Below are 20,570 nucleotides of genomic sequence, written 5' to 3'. Positions count from 1 at the left end.
ACACACTCCATAACCACAGCTGCAATAATGGAGTTTCTGTGGGGAGGGAGAATTAATACAATTGCACCCTCACATAACACACTTCTGCCCTTGGGATATTAAGGTGGGAACCTTTTCAGACAGCTCTACTGAGATGTGATAGCGACAAAGCCTCGCAAGCAGCAACTGGAGAGATATCACACAGAGTATTAAGCTCAAAGCTTACCCCTTTTGCACGGCTAAAGAGGAAATCTAACTACAGGTTTCCTACAAGGTCCCCAGAGAAATGTCTACTCACTGCTTAAGTTACTTATGTAATTCTGCTCTTCGGGGTCAGCGATGCTCAGCAGGTCTGCTCCTTGCAGCTGACAGGCAGCCCGTGCCTCACGCCACGTCAGCATAGATGCAAGGTTGAACTGGTAGCAAAGGTGCGTGTCAGGGTTCTTCTTCCAAAAAACGTCACAGCCACTCCCTGCTCCAAAACAGACTCGTCACCAACAGCCCAAGACTACAGACTAATCAGAAATATAACACCTTGAACAATTCCATTAATTTATGGCAGTAACATCCTGATGGAGCTCAGTTGTGAACTCCTTTCATGTTCCTTTGGTAAAGAAACACACAGAAATAGGGCCCTAAGAATGAGATGTTACTCTGTATTTCATATGGTGGATAAAATACTCAGGAGCTGATCTGTGGCTGGTGGTGATTTTCACAGTTCTCATATAGCCAGAGAGCTACGTTGACTTCATACCAGCCGATCATTTGTTCCTAAAGCTGAATGTTGAAATATTCAAACTACGAAAACCTCACTCACCTTCTGGAGAAGCAGCCGCTGGATCTCCTCCTACCTCATATTCAAGAGAACAGACTTACTAAAATTACAAAGTATAAGCGAGGCTGCAAATACCACCCATTATAATGGTTGCCCAGAAATCCCCCTTACAAAGACACATTTACGGCTGTTTTTAAGATGCTTTGGAACACAGATCTGAAATGTAGCTCGTGCAGGGAGGGCTTTTCCAAATCACTTTTGGAAAGCTGCCAATAGAAGAAACTGTTCTGCTTATTTATGCAGGAAGCTGGAATATTCACGAAGATTATACATCCAAAATCCATCTGACAGCACGTATTTTTAAAGCTATTCCTTCTAAGTGTTTTAGGCCCAAGACATGTCCAAGTTGTGCACAGAAGAAAAGGAATGTGCAAGTTGTAGTACAGTCAAAAGGAGAACGTGACTTTGCAAGAGCAACCCTGACTTTACCGGCTCCAGAGGAGCCCCCTGTATATCACTGGGCCACAGGAGAGAGGTTTCGCTGCAGGGTAAGATCAGTGGGCTGTGCAGGGTAACATCCTTCTGCTCACTCCCTGCAGTCTTCCTTTTGGGATGAGGACTTCGGTCTCTAAAGGCCAAACGTGATAAATTGCCAAAAAATTTGCTGAAGTCTTCTTTTGCGTTTTTTAAAGAGACATTCCCCTCTAACAGAAGGGAAGTAATCTAAAACACAGCACGTCCTAGAACTACTAGGAAAGGACAAAGATACTCTTGGGAGGTGGGGGAAGCGAGAAGACAAGAAAGATCTTACCAGCATTTGGGCAAAACCCCCATTTTTCGTCTTGTTCATAGTGAGTCGTTGTGGCACACCAGTCAAATTCCTTTCCATCTCTGGTACACTCATAATACCACTTGTTGTTATATTTAAATGGAAAAACGCATGGGAAACCAAAGGAATTTCCCAGCAAGGTGTATGTTTCTGGAATAAACCAGAATAAAATGCAGAGATTAAAAGAATGCAGACCACAGAAATTTCTTCACCCCCTTATTTCATTATTCCTGTTTTCAGCAGCAATGATAAATAAAATGTCTAAAGCTGTTTTCTAATTTATAATTGATACATTATAATTGATAAAACAACATTACAAGTATAAGCAGCATAACCAGTGAACAGAATTTGGAAATAATAGTTTATGAAACTTGTCACCATGAAAAGAGGCACATTCTCAGAACTTAATACAACTGAAAAAACCTCCCAAATCTAAGCAATTAACATTTAAAATCTGCACTTACATTTCAGAACTACACAAAACAATAGTTAGCAGAATCAGTACATGCTCAGGTGCAAACTCTACTTATTTTTTATTTGTTAGTCTATAACTGACAAGCAACTTAGCATTATTTCCCCTGCTCCTCCCATTCTTTATAAGTGGATTTCCAATGTTTTTTCCATCCTCTTTGTCATTCTATGGGAAAGGAACTGTGAAAGACAAAGGAATATTAAATAAACTTCCAAAAATAAGGTTTTATACCATGGGGAATAATAATCTAGCTAAAGAACTGATGTTAGATACATCTGTTGTCACAATCCATTAATGACTTATAAAATAGTTAAAATATTTTCCTATTGTACTTTGAGTACCAAAATATTGAATCCAGTGCAACTGAAAGCTGTAAAAGCTTTACCTCAGTGAGTGTCTCCTTAATCCCAGAGCTTCTACAAAAGGTCAAAGAACCACAATCATACTTTGAATGAATTTTTTTGTCAAAGATCCGTGTTGATAGCCTAAAGATCAAAGTCCTTCAACTACAGAATCAGTGCACACTGCCAGGTTCCTAGAGGTCTCCAGAGTTAATGGCTGGCTGTACACATATAAAAAAGCAGTTTACACATTGTAAATGCCCTTTAAAGCCTTCTGATATGAACAGATGATACAAAGAACATGAGAAAAGAAAAACTGGGATCGCAGCTCTGCCTGCCCATTATCATGCTGCTAGCTATGGAGCTGCAAAGGAGTATCCCAGTCCTGGCAAGAGACCAAATTCAACAGTTGTAGACCTCTCACCACAGCTATACACATTTTTTCTTTGAAGATGTTCCCCCCCCAACACGATGGACTAACAGGGTGGCTTACATTTACATGTGCCTATGCTAAGGTAGAAGGAAGAAAACAGAAATTGGAGGCAAAAGAGATTTTGCTGACGCAATTAATTACTTTGGTCCTGAAACTAGGCTAGAAGTGCCTGCCTAAGGTTGATCCTCTTCTCTTAGATGTTGCAGTACTAGAATTAAACGAGGTCTGCTTTCATCTCGCTATGTGTACATAGCAAATGTGTAAGACTTTTTGTGGGTTTAAATATTTTCTGTCTGGTCTTAAGTTTTCAAGAGGAGGTCGGATGCTATAGTGCTTTCCCAGTTTTCACAGGTCCCAAAGGAAGGACTTCGGTGAGAACAAAGGCCAAGCCCAGCCATACCTACAGAGGAAACCACTGAGACCAGATCTGCAACCCAAACACCCAGTTCAAATGGGGAGAATCAACAGCTCCAGCCTGAGACACACTGTGTAAACACTAGGTCTTTCCCTCTACAGAAACGCTAAGGCAGGGGTCAACGTACGGTCTGCCTGTTGCCGTTTGTAGTCAATGCGTTCAGTCTTAGTCCATATACCTGGAAAACTGCCCAGGTCTGCAGGCCTGGATCTTGACATACACTCCTATGCCTTCGCTAGCTGTACAGCAGGATTAATCAGAAGCCTGATCTCTGTTCCAAAGTTTGGCACGTTCAGAGTCCAGGTGCTGAACATTGCAAACATTTGGTTCTTGCACACTGCGATCACAGACAGGTTTGCAGTGACAGGAATTCCAAATCCTTCCTTATCTCTCCTTGAGTTTATCTGATAATGAAAGCCGCAGGATGGGCAACAACAAATCCTTAGTTCCCCTTTCTATGTCATAGAGGATCTGAAACGACCATTTCCTGGTTTGCCAGGATACTGGTGTTTTTTTGGGTCCATATAACAGATAAGGTAAAAAATCAGTTGTGTGGTATGCTCACCTCAACCACTGCATGGGAAAAAGCAGACGCTGAGTCTCAAACCACAATAGAGGTTGGAAAGGATCATAAGCACCTGACCTTGCTTCAAAAGAAATTTTCAAAACTTTTCCCACCAACACATCTACGACAAGATTTTATTTTTACCTTGAAATGGATGTTCACAAAGGTCTTCATCATAGGACATGTACTGTTTCCACTGGTAGGTAGATTTTTTTTTGGCCACAATACGTTTGCCATTTTCAATGGCTAATTTGTACCCTGATACACCAACTAACGCTTTTCCATCACAATTCCACCATAACGAGTATTGAGTTGAATCACATTCAAGCATACTTAATGGCTGTTCTGGTCTACTGATGTTCAGTCCTAGACAGGTGCTTCTGCCTATGTTGAAAAGACGCCGATTGGATACCCATTTCCATAACATGTCCTTTGAGAGCTGACTACAGTCTTCCAGAACAAGGCCAGCTGTGTCCACTTTAACACACATGTCGGAGTCTTCACTTTGGATAATAAATATCCCTTTATCTGTAGGGGAGGGGGGAAAAAAAAGGTAGTTTCATTCTGTAGAATACTGCTACTGACTGAATAGTATCAAAAGACTAATGTTTTAGTTGGAACTATTTAGGAAGAAAACTGAAAATATTCATCCGAGTGATTGACACTTCAAAAAATAAAAGCACTGGTCTAAATTTACTGCCAGCTGAGTTCTTAACACGTGGACCTCTTCCAAGATCATAAAAATAAGGCCAGGTAATATTTCTCAAGTTGGATAGGCAAAAAAATAAAAATGGGGTGCCTAAAAACATCAGTCATGTTCAAAGAAAAAAACCCCACTGGTCACCAAGAAACACCCACTAAGGAAGTACAGGTTTACGTGCTACAGTCAGACTGCATATTGTACAATAATTCTCTGGTGGAGATGGAAGAGTGCAATTAAAGTGAAAGCTAAAAAGTTTAAGGCTGACACTGCCATCTTCATTCTTCACTCTCTGCAACTACCGAGGCAGAAAGAAAATATTTTGCATTGTAAATAGCATACAGAAAGGATAGGATTTATGTATACCATGAGAGCTGGTGGCCAAGGGTTAAAGTATGCCTTCCCTATTGGATGCATATTGCTCAACTATACATGACTACCCTGGACCACAGCAGATGTTGTGGGGTCAGCCTAACACCCCGGCTTTCTTGGAATCCTGTAGAAATTCACTGAACTATGTGACATCACATTATAAGTATGTGAAAAAAACCTCAGCTGTTTAACATCTTGGGAGCAAATGTTTAACTGAGCATATAGACTGAAAAAAAAATGAGGGCAGCTGAAGAACTGGAAATCAGCAAAATACAAACTTTTAATGCTTCAGTTATTTCATTCCCTCTGAAATCCAATGGTAATTAACCCATGCAGTTCCTCTCATGTTATAATCAAGATACTTATGCCTTGGGAGATTTATGCATTGAAAACCTGAGCAGCACTTTCATTTTGCCTTGAAATTTTACAGCAATGATCTCTGCCACGTGTGCTTTCAGCTGCTGTAATTCACTACACCTAACAGCTCGAAGCAGTAACTATAATAAAAAAAACCTTCTCAGACTGACATAGCCCACATCTGAAGCATGAGATGCAGAGGTCCACCCAGATGCTGTGTCTGGGTTTAGTACATGCAGTTTAGGTGTAGCTCCAGAAAAGAAAGATTTTTCAAGCAGCAGCAGGACAGCGCTGTGGCACCGACAGACAGGAGATCAGCTCACCAACAGAACATGCACCAACAAGCAGAACAGAGTGTATAGGTTATGGAAAGGTATTTGGTGACAGATCCTACACAGAACACATCAAGCAGTCTAACTTACAGAGAGGACAGAGTCACGCTGCAGGTTGTATCACCAGTAACAGTGACTGTTTTCCACGTGGCTATCAGCACTAGCAGCTTGCGATAGTGCAGGAGCAGGGGCAAGCCTTTCTAACTGGCAGCAGGTGAACATCAGCTCGTTACATGTAATTGCACCTCACCTAGCAGCTCTTCTACATTAAGTCTTCAACCATTTTGGGCAGAGCAAGCTTCCTTTAATCCATCCTATCTCTACAGCTCTCAGGTATTTGTGTTCACTGAAAAACCATCAGAAAACACTCTGACAGATACTCAGCTTGGCCCCTTGCTTTTGAATTTTCTGTGATGTTGTATAGTTTGCTCTGGTTTCATCCTTCTTATCCAACCCAATCCTCCATGGGCGACACAGGCATCTCTATCTACATGGCCAGAAAGGGTTTCTGCCTCTCATGCGAGGGTAGGGTATGTCTTCCACACAGTGGTTTTATCTTGGTTGACCAAGAAAATAGACCGTTAATTTGCTAGATAAGTGGAAGCTGGGATGTTTTTAGCACCAGTAAACACTGATTCATGAGGTTAAATCACCGTGATACTGGGATTCACACTTAAATAAACTTCTTATGCAAACTCCCAATCTACCCCCACCTTGACAGCACACAGGAGCTTCCTGAGGGCAGGGGGAGCAATGCCACAACCCAAAGATGGATTCTCCGAGCTTTGAATGCCTTTATCTGTAAGACTCTTAAAGAGTCGCAATGACTGCTGAGAAAAGATAAGGGTCTTAAACAGTCTACACAAATAGCCCAGCTGGATGATCTCTGGGAAGCATGCTGTTATTCACTTTTTCATTCTACAGCAATTTATGCCAAGAATGGTCAGACTGATTCTTGGGCTACGGGCTAAGCAGCCCCCTTCCAAATGTGGTTTCCGCTTCCCCAACCTCAAAATGCAGCTGGCGAGAGCCGTGCTGGCCGGAGGGCTGCCAGCTCCAGGCAGGAGCGAGGCACCAGAGATGGCAGGCTCAGGGACAGCTGCCCCGGCCCCAGCTCAGCCCTCTCCTCAAGGCAACTGGAGCAACACCAAACCTTGGGAATGCCTCTAGGGCTGCCCTCCTCTCAGCTTGCTGAGCCGTGCTATGCGTTTTAAGGTGATCGTGTAGAAGGGTTTTGTTACAAAGTCTCTGGGGTCAGGGAGGATTCTGTGCCCAATACCCTGCTGGAGAAGAGCCACAAGGGCTCTACAGACCTGCCAGCCCCAGGGGACCCAAGGAGAAAAGGAGATAGCCTGCACTTTGGGAACTGGCAGGGTGGAGGGAGGCCTTTGGAAACATCCCACCTCTCTTGCGTCCAGGCCCCTGGATACAAGGACAAGGTGACAAGCCACAATCTGCCAGAAGCGAGGCCTCTAGCTGCCGGTAGGGCACAGGCGCGGTGGTACTGCCAAGTTCCTGTTTGCTTCGGTTCAACACAGCTCATAGTTGGACGAACGGCCGTAACAGAACCAGGAGCCGTGGTATCTCTGTTTCCTTCCTCCTCACCTCCCACTTCCTTCCCCCCAAAAAGCTGCAAGAACTGCTTATGTGGCAATAGCGAAAGTTACTGGAATTTATTGGAAATGAGAAAAAAATCATCTACGTTCCCTCCAGGTGCAAGGAAAGCAAGGGAAGCAGAACAGCAGTGGGGGGCCGAGAAGGGTTCGCAGGGGCTCACAGCCAGCCCCCGGCCCGCCGCGCCCCCGACCCCCTCGCCCGGCCGGACCCCAGCAGGACCCTCGCCCCGGCCTCGCCCCGCCGCGGCCGCCCGCAGCGCCCGGGGCCGCGGGCTCCCCCGCCGCAGGGACGGGGCTGGGGAACGGCCGGGGCGATCGGCTCAGCCCGGCGCGGAGCGGGGACGCCGACACCGCCCGGCCGACGCCGCTGCCGGCCCCCCAGGGGTGCGCACCCCTTGCCGCCCCCCACCCCACCCCGGGCCGCCCCCGGAGGCGTCACTCACTCCAAAGGGACGGCACCTCGTCCCGGCGGAGCGCGGCGCCCCGCGCCGGACCGCGGCCGCCCAGCAGCAGGCAGCACGCCAGGAGCCGCAGCCGCACGCCCAGCATCGCGGCGGCACTGCGCCCACCCGCTCCGCTCCGCTCCGCTCGGCCGAGCCCGGCCCCGGGGAGGGCAGAGGAGCGATCCCACCCCGGCGGCGCCCCGCGGCGGGGAGGAGAGGAGGGGCGGCCCGGCCCGGGGGGGGAGGAGGCCCGCGGGCTCCCTCCGTGCGGCCGCGGGAGGCGGGCGGGGCGCGGGGGGGTCGCGGCGGTGGGGCCGGGGCCGCCCGTCGAGCGCCCCCCCCCTCCCCGCCCCGGGACCCGCCGCCGCGGAGCGCTCGGCCGCGCTGGGGGGCGCCGCGCACGCAGCCCGGGCCCGCTGCCCAGGCTGGGGGCTGGAGGGGGCACAAAGCGCCGCGTTCATCATCCTTTCATCTGCAAAGGCTCAGTGGGCCGCGCCCGCGCCCCAGGTACCTCTATCGTAAAACCAGACCTTAAACCGAACCGGCACCCGGAGGGGCGCTGGGGGCAGCAGCGCTGAGAAAACAGCCCGCGTTCGGGCCAGCTGCCCTGGCCGTTCCCGCCCCACGGACCCCACGCACACGCTTCGGTGTTTAGCTTGTCCACCCCATGTCGTTTTACATTTTGGCGTGGGGAAAAGTAATCGCCGCCTTCCATTTTGTTCGTCTCTGCCTTCGGTGGGACGTCGGCAGGAGCTGCCCCGCTGGGGCTGCGCCTCCGTCCTGTCCTACGGAAGCGAGTGGCAGAGGGAAGGTCGAAAGCAGAACCTCTGTATTAAAGATAAAAGCATTTGCTGGAATCAGCAGGACAGCTCGGTTTTTATCTGCATAAGCATGTTTCTGCATGGTTCTTTCTGCATAGCAAGTAAGTGTATAAATGTATACATAAATTTATAAAAATAAAGGTACAGTTGGAGCATAACTGAGCTGACCTCCATTCACCCGTGTCTGCCGCAGTCATGATACAAGGATGGAAACAGAAACCTCTGTGCTTGGGGGGAGCTTCCCACCGGTAGTTTGGTAGAAGAAGGAATTGAGAAGAAGTGAAGCCAAACACTTATGAAGTAGGTAACCGGAGGGGTTCCTCCAGTTCAACATGATAAAAATGTCTGGCAGAGAACAAACAGCAGGAAACATTGCTGAACAAGCTGTTCTGGAAGGGACCTGACTTTGCAAGACAGAAGGGTTGTAAACTCTGCAGGAGCTGTAATGTACCTCTCAGGAAAGCTGCAGCTTTCAGAGAATTTCAGATTCTGAGAGAGAAGCTTGTTAATGAACCATTTATGAAAATCTGGCCACTTTGGAACTGTCTACATCTCTTCGGAAGTGTTTGGCCACTGCTTTGGGCACTAAGCTCCAGAAAAGGGCACTCTTGCTCCAGAACCTGCTTTGGGGTCACACTGAGAGGTGACATTATGTTTGTGGTACTACGTTTAAAAATAAAGGTGCCAGGGAGCAAAAATGAGGCTGCTCAGGGTTGTGGGAAAGAGCCCCACCTCAGGTGGCTTTTTCTGTTCATCTCAGTAAGATCAAGGTAAAGATATTCTGATTACAGATTCCTAATAATGAACCTATTAACCATGCTTTTTAAAATATTGTACTGAATGCAAATTAGCAACTTATTAATTCTGAGTAGTTTTCCTTGCTTCTTTGATATTCAGATCTTCCTTTTTGACTGAACAGTTTTTTATTGTCTTTAATCTATTCTGTTCTTACTAAACTGTTAAATCCTTTCTAGAGTAGCTGCAGTTACACTGGCCTGAGTATTTATAGCTAAGCTATACCTACTTAATTACAATAAGAAGACATATTTGCTGGCTTGTAAAACCAACGTGGTTGCCAACATTTTCTGAAGTAAACTTGATGACATATAGTTTATCTTGCACAGTAAGTTGTCTGACTTTCCAGTTCTAGTCATTTGTTTGTTTGTTCAAAGCGTTACCGGTCTTCCTTCAAGACATTTGCGGTAGTGATTTGGCTCCTTTATTTCATTTTCTGTCTGGAACCCACTTGTTGTAAATATTTTTCTCCTAATTTTTCTGCCAATGATCTGTTCTTTTACTTCTTGTGTATACTTGGACATATATATATATATACACACACACACACACACAAACACACACACTTGTCTGAGCTGATATGCCTTTGCTATTTAGGTGCTCTACACAGATGTTCAATACCTTCCCTGTCTTTGCTTAGACATTAACTCAGCCTTCTGTATGAGACCTGCACAGAGATAGGAACCCAGTGTGCATTCGCGGCCCTCATCCACAAATACAAGCCCTCATCCAATTCACACAAATTCCATTTTCTCACAAACCCATTGCTTTTCTAAGGCACACAGAGATCTAGTGTGACATGTGCTCAGCATCTCCTCATGCAGTAATTTCTGTTCATGATCTGAAGTATGAGGGTGGGCCTTATTTTTTTCCCTACCGGCCAGAATGGGAATACCAAACATGAGAATAGCTAGGAAGAAAAAGCAGGACTACATTGCTTGCGTTGTGCCCAGCAACGAAAAATTCCATCTTTTTTAGGGGCACCATCCTAGATCCAGTTCAGCTCTGAAAAATTACAGCTCCCAGGCATCTTGGGTCAGCAAAGTTTGTATTCATCTTCCCTTTCACTTAAAAATTTTCCTGTTTACCCCAGACACAGATCTACTCTGATTTATCAGCTCTGCCACTCCAGTTATACCCAGCTACAGGCACAGCTTCCCCCTTCCCTGCCTCCTGTGACACGTCCCAACCATGCCCAGTGACCCCCTTTTCCTTCTGGCAGCTCTGGCTGTGTGTTTCAGTGACACTACTCCATCCTTCCGTGCTCCAAGGCAATCGCTGTGGCCGCCAGGCTCTGCAGTTGTGATCCCCATCAGCGCACACCGGGTAAGACAGCCCTACAGGACAGCTTATACTGGCCACTTTCAGCTTAACTGCAAGCCCCAGTTGCAAACTGCCAGTTTAATGTTTGCTAGTCAGCACGTGGGGTTTTTAATAAATGTAACTCAGTTTTATTTGTTAGTTGTTCATAGCTTTAGGCTAGCAACTTCTTTTTCTGAAGTGAAACACTCCCTTGTAAGGGTGACACCAAGAGCATTGACACAACCTTGTGCTTCTAAACCCCTGCTGCATAGCTGCCGTTCCTGCATGGAACCCCACGGGCATGGGGGGAGAGAGCAAACTACCTACGTGGCTGTTGCTGTGCCACACAGGCCACCTCGTGCTGAATCCTCACCTTTCCAAGCCCTTTGTCGCTCCTTTCCCAGTAAATGCTCACTTGACACAAATCTAGAATAGTTTGTTATAATATAGATGCTTTAATATTGGATAGAAATTTTACTAAATCTAGCATGTCAGACCGGCTGTTGATTGGCAGTAGTATCAAATCCAGTAGCAGACAAGACATTCATGTAATCCATCCAATGTAGCATTAAGGGAAAAAACCCCAATACTGCAATACTTGCAATAACACAAAACTGGCTAGTGGGGCCAGAGCGGCCTCTGGCCCAGCCCCGTTAGCTTCTCAAAGACTGTCTTTGCCTTATCCTTTCCCTTTGAGATCCTTGGCACAACTATACCTGGTATGTCATTCATCCTTCCATGTAACAGTCATTTTTTTGCCATTGTCTTTTTCTCTCGAGGGTTCCCTTGCCACACTTACCCAGTGCAGTGCTGCCTGCCTTACCTGTATTTTTACCATATTCCAGTCTTTTAAGCAAATCCTGATTTCAGTAATACATACGCACCAGTACCAAGCCTTTCATATAACTTTAACTACCTGCAGCTAAAGCACAAATAGACATTTGCTTCTCAGTTATACACACTGCGGTTCCAAATGCCTCTCAGCAGTGGGGCCAGGACATGGGTAAAATAGAGGGTGAAAAGAGCTCTTTGCAGCATCCCAAACGTGCTGTCAGCATCACCACAGGGAACATGAAGAGAACAGGGAAGTGGCTGTGGCACTCTCTTACCCTTTGAACATCCTCTTTTGCACTCCTTGAGGGGAGGGACTCTACCACGTTGTGCAGGGAACAGTCTTGGATTTTCCCTTGATTGCCTTTTACTGAACTGGGAAAAGCCAGTGTTAGGTCAGGACTTTGGATCAGAATCACGCCGGTGCCATAAAAAGGGGAATTACATGCAATGAGAAAATATTCAATAGAACTTTGTGCAATCTTCATGCAGCTTATAACTGTTACTGCTCACAGCTACCCCACGTCTCAGTCTGTTGGCCTAGACAGCCTGTGCCTCGAGGTACTTTCCAAAGTCCCCGTTAGCTAGTGCAGGTTTACGGAGCTCAGAGCCATAACATACATCTGATCCACTGGTTAAAGCATTTCAAGAATTTGTCACATAACTGATCTCAGTGCTTAGCTTAAATTTTCAACTCTGGCAAAGAAGCTAATTTGTTGCTTAAATTTTAAGCATTTAGGTGCTTGTAATGACTTCAAACCTTTATATATGCTTACTGGCATCTATGAGGTAACTGAGACACATCAGGACTTCGTTAACCTAGGGTCAGCATGTTTAAAACATACATGGCTGCCATCAAGGGAGCCTTCCATTATTAGTACTATTATAGTGAAATCAATAGTAGAATAAGACAATTTTTGCAAAGATTTGCTACGAAAGAGTAGTTAGTGATTTCCCAAGAAAAGCTATTAATATTAGACTGTAGACTTGTTTACTAAACAAACCTATGACTCATTGTACTCAATACCAGCAATCACACATACTGTGATCAACAAACCAATAAAGCCATCCTTTAATTGCTTAACAGACATTTTAGAATAAATATAAATCCCATAAAACTTTCACCTTTTTTTTTTTTTTTTTTCATTTTTTAAATGCACCTGAGAGACCAATAGTTTTCTCTGTGCTTCTTAATCATATGCAAACAGGCTTCTAGGCAAAACCATTCCTCATTTATTTGGGCAGATGTGTCTTCCACCCTGTCCTAACCAATACCTTAAACACAACTCCTTTTCATTTTATCAGGATGAAGCTTCGTAAATCAGGGTAACAGGGAATAAACAGGTTCCACTATAAAAAATGAGAGTGGACATTGATTCTGACAGTGAAGCATCAAGGACACTTTTCATCAGCTCCAGGAAAACTGATGCTTTCAGGCACCAGTCCATCAGCGAGTGTGTTCCCCCCGTGCCTGCATGCCCATGCTGCCCTGCCAGCAGCGCTGGCAGGGTGGCTGCAGAGCTGCAAGGCAGGACAGCAGGAGTCCCAGCCTGCAGATGCTGGTCTCCAGCAGCCACCATCAAAACACCTCTCGCCAGGGTCCCAACTGTGCCTCCTGCTGATTTAATGCCATCTGAAACAGGAGTGTGTCCGTGGCTTTGGTGTAAACTACAGTGAGCAGAAGTAAAGGTTGGGCTTTGTCATTTACTAAGAGACTAAGAAGGACAACTTAGGAAGGACAGACAACCTCCAACAACATACCTTCAATCTACTTGGGGAAAAAAAACTTGCCTGGGTGTAACACTCAGAACAAGAACGCCTGCAGAAATTCTAGGGCATAATGTGTACACAGTGCTGACATGACTTCACAGGTTGGGAGAGGGTGTGCCTTTGCACCTTGTACACTCCTTCTTGGAAGAGCTGATCTGTTTCTCCAGCCGTGTGTACACATTTAGACTCAGAAATCCTACAGCTAATGGAAGCATTTACTGTGCTCATTAGAAAATACGTAAACAGAGACACCCAAAGCAATTTTCCTTTGCCGCTTTCCTTTAACCAATTTCTCCTCAGGTGGAATAATTTTTGCATTAGATACCTTACTTTGTATTCAATAAAAATGCAGAGACATCTATTTTTTTAATCTTCAATGGTTTTTTTTGTCATAAATCACATATGCAGTCAGTCTCATATCTGAGGATTTAAGAACCAGGATTTAAGAGTCTGGAAGCCAGAGCTTCCACTGGCTTCACACAGTGGTAGAATCTGTCTTCATTACTTATATAATGGTGTTATGATTTTATATATTATTTATTACATATAATATATATTATACCATATTATATTGTATTACATATCCACATACATACGGGTAGGTGCTAGGGAACAATTTGTTAAAATTTCTGCTCCCTTCTCTGAATTTTATGCTGGCAAGACAATAGAAAAATCAAAAGTAATTTTCTTTCCCATCCTTCCATGCCTCAAATGAAAATATGTTAACAGGCACAAGAAATGAAATTAGATTGATAAAACCCAGTGACCTCTATAGTCACTGCTCATTTCAGGTAGGAGAATAATGTTTGCTGGTGGACTGTTCCTTTGAAAGAGCTAGACACGTTTGCGAGCATAGCATCATTTCTCTGCAGGGAAATTATGTTTACTATCACGAGGCTGAGTTTATCATCAGATGCAAATGTGCAGTCAAAAAATTTAAATGCTTTAATTGCAGCAGAGTAGGTACTCTGACTCTGAGTCACTGAAAGGCTATAATGACTTTCTAACCAGTGGGAACAACTTGCCATCAAGTATTAAACCAGTCAGGCCAGGTATCTTGGCCTTTGATATGGAGAAAGGCAGGAAAATTCCCAGCTATTTGTCTTTCTCCTCCTTTATGTCCTTCAAATCTCAACATGGAATAACTCAAAATTTAATCTAAATTAGTTAACTCAATCAGTGACTGTACAGCAAATCACAAACTGAATTAAACGTGTTCAGTCACTCTTGTCCTTACTTTGGAATAAAGATTAAGACCAGTCCAATTCAAGTGCATGTTGTCTACACAGTTTTCATGTGGATTATCCAGCCCACAATAAATTCCTCAATGTGTTTTGGAATTAATTTCCTGAATGCTGCTAGCAGACAAACCTTAAGGTACGGGCTTTCCACAGGCCCTTTGGGATGCTGGCTAACCACCCGCAGAAAATCCTATGTTCAGTGAGAAGCCCCTCTCTCTGGTAAAGCTCTGCATCTGCCCCATTCAGAGAGCATCAGAATGGGAATCCAAAACCTGTGGTCTGTGGGAGGGAGATGCTGAACTGGTTTCTGGCAGCTGCTGTCTCACACAGCTTGAAGCAGCAGCTGCATGCACTCTAGGATGAATATGAGAGGTACAGACCACTGTATCTGTAAAAAGTCAAATTCTCTTGCGTGACTCTGGTTCGTTGGATTGTCACCTTGTGTGTTGGCTCATGTCATATTAGCACAGAGGACTTTCTCTCCCTGCAAACACTGGTTGTAGGGAAGCGTGTCAAAGTTTTTGTAACAATTAATGGAGTTTAACAATTTCTAGGACTCTGCCTGAACTGTTCTTTTCCTGGTTTGATATATTTTCAGGCTTATTTTCTCTTTGAGACTATTGGGAATTTTTTGGTTTGGTTTGGTTTTGGTTTCCCTGCTTGGTTTGGGGTGAGTCGTTTTTGTTATTTTTCATTTCTTTCTTTTTTTTTTTTTTTTTTTAATCTGTCCTTTTTCAAATCTACTGTAACCTAAAATAGAAGCAACTGTGGGTTTGTTACATGGTAAGTATGCTATAATTATAGGCCTGATTTTTAAGTCAGTTGAGAGTTTCAGAGAAAGCAAGTTTTAACCTCTCACTTAAGAAGATCAACAGGAGGTACAATTTGCCTTTTATCTAGGGTTATTCACCTGAAGTTGATGGTACACACTTTTTCAAACACAGGTAATGCCTAACTGCTCAACACTAAATAGAAATTTCCTGTTTCTTCATACATTAAGGCCTTGGTTTTGTTTACACTCCTACTATTCTAAATGTGGAAAAAGTAATGAAAAAACCCACTGCTGATAAAAGTTAACTATGTGGAAAAATGGCTTTTAAAAAAATATGTCCTGCCTTCAGAACTTTATCTATCTGAATACAGAAATGTCTTGAAACAGTTTAAAGTTGTCTGACTTGATTAAAAATACATCTAAAATTGTAGTGTAAATAGCATGAGGAGGGGAGAGGTTGCAGTGGAAATCAGGTTTTGGTTCTCAGTCTGCCTTTGTGTGATGACTGGTAGAAGAGAGAGGACGGGCCACCTTCAAGAAACACAGTTCTCATCTACCAAGATCTCTGAAAAGCCAAAGCCTTTATATTTACCTACTCTACCTGTCATCATTGCTGTGCTTCTGTTGCTATCTGTCAGTATTAGCTTATATATATATATATTTATATATATCAGTCAGTGAAAAAACAGAAGAAAAGCTTCTAAGCACGAACCATTCCTAAAAGCAAACAACCCCCCAAAAAGTATAGACTTTTGGGGGTAGAATACATTCTAAGTTACACGCCAGAAGTATACATTATGCAATTGCATCGGTTTCAGTTTTCACGATCCACTGGGAAAGGCAAGAGAACATGATCTTCCTGTGTGCCTGGAGAGTACAACACACTTTACAGTTCTGTCAGGGGTGCAGAGGAATGTTCTCTTCCTCAGAGCAGGAAATTAGCAGACATCAAAACACACAGCTTTTCATTAGCCGAAAAAGAGGATTCATGAGATTAAACAAAAAATATGCACCATGCCGTGTAGTTCCAAAAAGATATTACTGCTGTTACACTTACGGAGTGGATGGATCTTTAGCTTTAAGCAAGTTGTGCAATTTAGGGATCACTGTACAAAAGAACACCATATGTAATCAATCAGAGTTCCAGAAATAGGTTGCGAACAGCATTCATCCGTTAACTCATTTCCTTGAAAAGTAAAAGGATCACAAGTAGAAGAAAATCCAGATATTAAATCACATGAGCTGTCTTAAAAAAGGGGGGAGAGGAGTTATAAAACAAACTCTAGGGTACACCCAGGCGTGAGAACTTTGACAAGGTTCATCAAATCATGTGAGAACACTAATAAAGACACATGCAGAAATGGAGAATGAAGAAAGAACAACAAAAGTACATTAAAAATGCATTCAGTTTTACAATCTTTATTCAAGGTTAAATAACTCCTTTTTAACAGAAACAAGTTGAGGCATTTACCTGTTTCCTTCAACAGACTAAAATAAAAATAGTCTTTTTTTTTTTTCTTTTAGATTGTGCGTGTTAAGTTTTGTGGGGCAATAACTCCCTTATGCCCACTGCAAAACAAACTTGAACCTTTGTATAAAGGCAGACAAGACATGGAGAGTATTGCACTTGACATCTGAGTCTTGTATCCCAGACTCATTACCCACTAGTTATTTTACAAAAAGAAGTTGAATGCAATCTGGACATATACAATACAGGTTAACATGCAACTTTTATAAATCAAATTAAAAATTATCCATTTAACATACATTACTGAAATTACCATTCTACAGGGTGTAGAAGAAACACAAATACCATAAAATTGCTAATGATTATTCTTTTATTCATTCAGTAAATTCTATTCAGTGAATAGAAGTATTACTATTTAAAAAAAAAAAAAGTTTTGGCCATTCTCAAGGTCCAGCCTCAGGTCAAAACAATGCTCATGAAAACAGCAGAAACACTTTTTAATCCCACTTACCACACACAAACCCACTCATAATTTGGTGGAGGAAAAAATAAAAAAAAAAAAAAAGAAAAATATGAACTTTGGTACAAATGCTACAAGATAAAAATAATATAGTTAAAAAAAGATGACCACCACTCTTCCTTCTAAGTGAATGCCAAGTAAGGTCTTAAAAGTTCTGAAAATCTGGGGGTTTAGTCAAAATCTATGATCTAAATTAATGCTGTTAAAAGGATGGCTTGTATGAACGAGTCTAGTTCTTTGACACCCCTCAATAACAGGCACCTTCCTCACCAAGCCCTTGTGTTTTCTCTCCTGGCTTGAATTCTTAATTCTTTGAGTGATTTCCACCCTGGTGATTTTGAAGGTGCACAAAACATTTATAGTACAGTCAGTGACAGTGGGGAAATTGCAAAACATTCTGCCTGATTTCTGTACTTCTTTGATAATTTGGAGAGAGATTGCTAGGAGGAGTGATTGGACTGTAAACGTTGTCTATATACATTGTCTACAATTGGATTTTTGCTGATGATCAGAAGAGGCAAGTGATGGGAAGAGAGCAAGCAGCTTTGTGAAATGAAGTCTCCCCTAGGAACAGGGAATGTAGACCACCAAGTATTTGATATGAAGTGTGAACACCACTTTGTTAGCAACATTTGAATATCAAAATGTATTTCAATGTTGAAATGGGTGACCTACAGAAGAAGGGCTTTCAACCCTAATACTGAGTAGCAGAATCAGCCTTCTCAGAAACAGACCTTAAAAGGTATTTAATAAACAGTATAGATTTTTATTACTTTAAAAGTAATAAAAGTATTTTAATTTCTTTCAGAGAAAGTTTGTCATTTGATGACTTCTACATGAAAAACAAGAGAGTAACAGATAATTTACATGGGCTAAATCCAGATTTCCCTAGTTCCTTAGGTAATCCTGACCCAAGTGCAATCTGAGACAGAATCCAGGGGCCAGCTTTGCCTCCTGTGTCTTTATCCATGTGTCAGGGAAACCGGATTTGGTCCCATGTGTAACTTGCACTGACATCTGTGGGGGTCTAGTGGTTGGAAGAGTCACAGATGCAAGCCTTTGTGCACTTTTTCCACTATGAGATATGCAGGAATACTGAAGAGTACAGATGTGAACCTATAATTAATCTGTTCCAGTTTACTGACAGCCATCAGTTCCTTCACACTGCAATAATTCTGTATTTAATATGTGGTTATAGCTTCACCTTCTTTCCAAAGGCATCTGATACTGTTTATTTATCTTTGCACAGAAATATATGCTATAGGTTCTAAGCCACTAATAGACAGTATTAGCCGGTTTGTTTAAACAAAACAATCTTTGTAAACCAAAACTAATAGTTTCACTGAAACTAGATCCTCATCAGTAGCTATTAACTCCAGTAGGCTTTGGATCAAGCCCTAAAACAGGCATGGGTCAGAGCTAGCTAATATATCAGTCTCACATCCAGGAATTGTAGAGGATGTAGAGACTGAAGTTGCACAGACTTTGTAAATATTTATTACAAAATTTCCATCAAGTTTTTTTAGACCAAATATGTGATTTACCATAGGGAATGTATGTCATCGTTTGTCTGTAGCTGTGTCAATGTATCTTTGATTTCTAAGTCTTTTTTGTAAGTATATTCATATGTACATTTTGACCATCTGTTCCAGAGTACTAAAATTGCAGAGGAAAAGTGATATTAAAAAGTGAAGTATGTTATTGTTAGCTTAAAATAGCTCAATGTAGTAATTATTTATGCCAGCATCTTAGCTGATTTTATTGGGGCTTTTTTTCCCTAGTGCTATGCATGATAACAACACTGCATTTTAAGAATTTGTGGGAAGTCATTAGTAACTAGCTAAAACTGAGGTTTAAAAATCCTCATTAATTTCATGGAAATCAATATGAAGTGGAATCCATAGACCTATATGTCGCTTAGTTTGAAAAAAAAAAAATGCCACCCAACAGCCCCAAAAAGATGAATACATTATTTCATACATGAATAAATGGCTTGGCTACTGGGTATTGAAAGAACCTCACAATTTTGGATATATCACCAAAAGAGTACTGTCTTTGTGTGTGATACTGAGCCTTTGTGTGTGAACTTTTCCTGCTTCCAAAGGGCTTCTGCAACTGTTCATGTAATGGTCCAGCATGTGAGGTTTATTTTGAGTGCCTAAATAGTATGTAAATGGTGAAATGGAGTTCTAGTAATCTGGTTTAAAGTTTCTTTACCGGGGTCTCTAAGTTAAAAATATTTCTCTTTAGCTCTGGATCCTTTCTACTAGAATTTAAAGGAAAGAAGGGAGAGGAAAAAGAAAAGGAAAAAAAAAAAAAAAGCAGTCTATGCCTGGAACAAAAAACAACTCTGCAAGTGAATAAGGGCTTGATTTAGCTTTCCCTGAGATAACCCCAGGGACTGGGTTCTTAAAGAACATCAAACAGCAACAAGAGCAAGGAAAGAGTTAAACAGGACAAGAAATAAGAATTAGAGGGGGGATGTATCCATATACATTAGATACACAGAAGATAGGCAATTACACTACTCGTTTCTGATTAAAAACTATTCAGTCACACAGGTGGTGTGAGGAACCTCTAACCCCAGTAGTTTAAGCAGCATTGATGAAAAAATTCTCTTTCTAAATTTAAAGCAAGCCACCAGATAGACTGGTACAAAGACATTCCTAAACACAAATATATGGGATTGCACCTGTGAGCAAAGTAGTACACAGATCATTGTATATAACTAATTTCACAAAAATAGACTTATATATGGTAATTTTTAATCCTCAGTATTAATGAGAAAATGAAAAATACTTGTGATGCTATTTTTTTTAAGACAGGGGCTATTAATATTAAAGGCTGGTTTTTTAAATATTTCTACTAACCTTTACCACGAATATGTTACCTATAGTTCTCCCAACACAAAATATATTTTCTCTAACAGAATAATTATACCGCTGCAACGTGCAAACAAATATTGCATAATCAGCTGAGAAGAAACAAGTGGTTTTAGATTTCCTGCCAGTAAAATCAAGCTTGTTGTGTCAGAGGTGCTAAGAGAAATCTGCAGCCATGGCCCCTTTTTGCTTTTCTTGGTTCTTGTAAGTTACATTTTTAAAAGTGCTTGTTGAGCCTCTGTACAGTGGATTTGTTTCCTAAAAAACACAAAAAAACAGAAGAAATGCCAGTCATGCAATGTTTAACTCAACTTGCCATTGCTTCAGCTGCAAGCAGACCTACCTGCACACCACTGCCTTGAGCGTACCTCTTCAACAAAGGGACCGTTTTGGTCCATGATTCCTGACCCAGTGTTATGATGCAGGTCGTACATGCATCAGCTAGTACCGCTCTGCTTCCCAGCGTGCAGAAGATGATGATTAGTACTCCAGGAGAAACTCGGGCCAGGCATCTGCCTGGCCCAGCAATGTGCTCCCAA

The 20,570-nt window shown here is 42.7% G+C and overlaps 2 protein-coding genes across 2 annotated transcripts in view; both read right to left on the bottom strand.

The window, feature by feature from the left end:
* PLA2R1 (phospholipase A2 receptor 1) overlaps nucleotides 1-7,826 on the bottom strand; it is a 43,400-nt gene extending 35,574 nt beyond the window's left edge. The window contains exons 1-4 of the mRNA XM_056348752.1: nucleotides 7,630-7,826; nucleotides 3,954-4,337; nucleotides 1,566-1,733; nucleotides 278-451 (exon numbers count right to left, since the gene is read on the bottom strand). Coding sequence (XP_056204727.1) covers nucleotides 278-451; nucleotides 1,566-1,733; nucleotides 3,954-4,337; nucleotides 7,630-7,735 — 832 coding nt within the window. The 5' untranslated portion in view covers nucleotides 7,736-7,826. The remainder of the gene's footprint in view (nucleotides 1-277; nucleotides 452-1,565; nucleotides 1,734-3,953; nucleotides 4,338-7,629) is intronic.
* An 8,746-nt stretch (nucleotides 7,827-16,572) lies between these two features.
* Nucleotides 16,573-20,570, bottom strand: part of ITGB6 (integrin subunit beta 6) — a 35,860-nt gene continuing 31,862 nt past the window's right edge. The window contains exon 16 of the mRNA XM_056350512.1: nucleotides 16,573-20,289. Within this exon, the coding sequence (XP_056206487.1) occupies nucleotides 20,188-20,289 (102 nt within the window). The 3' untranslated portion in view covers nucleotides 16,573-20,187. The remainder of the gene's footprint in view (nucleotides 20,290-20,570) is intronic.

This window comes from Falco biarmicus, chromosome 8, assembly GCF_023638135.1.
Source record: "Falco biarmicus isolate bFalBia1 chromosome 8, bFalBia1.pri, whole genome shotgun sequence".
Lineage (NCBI taxonomy): Eukaryota > Metazoa > Chordata > Aves > Falconiformes > Falconidae > Falco > Falco biarmicus.
This window is presented reverse-complemented; position numbering and strand designations above follow the sequence as displayed.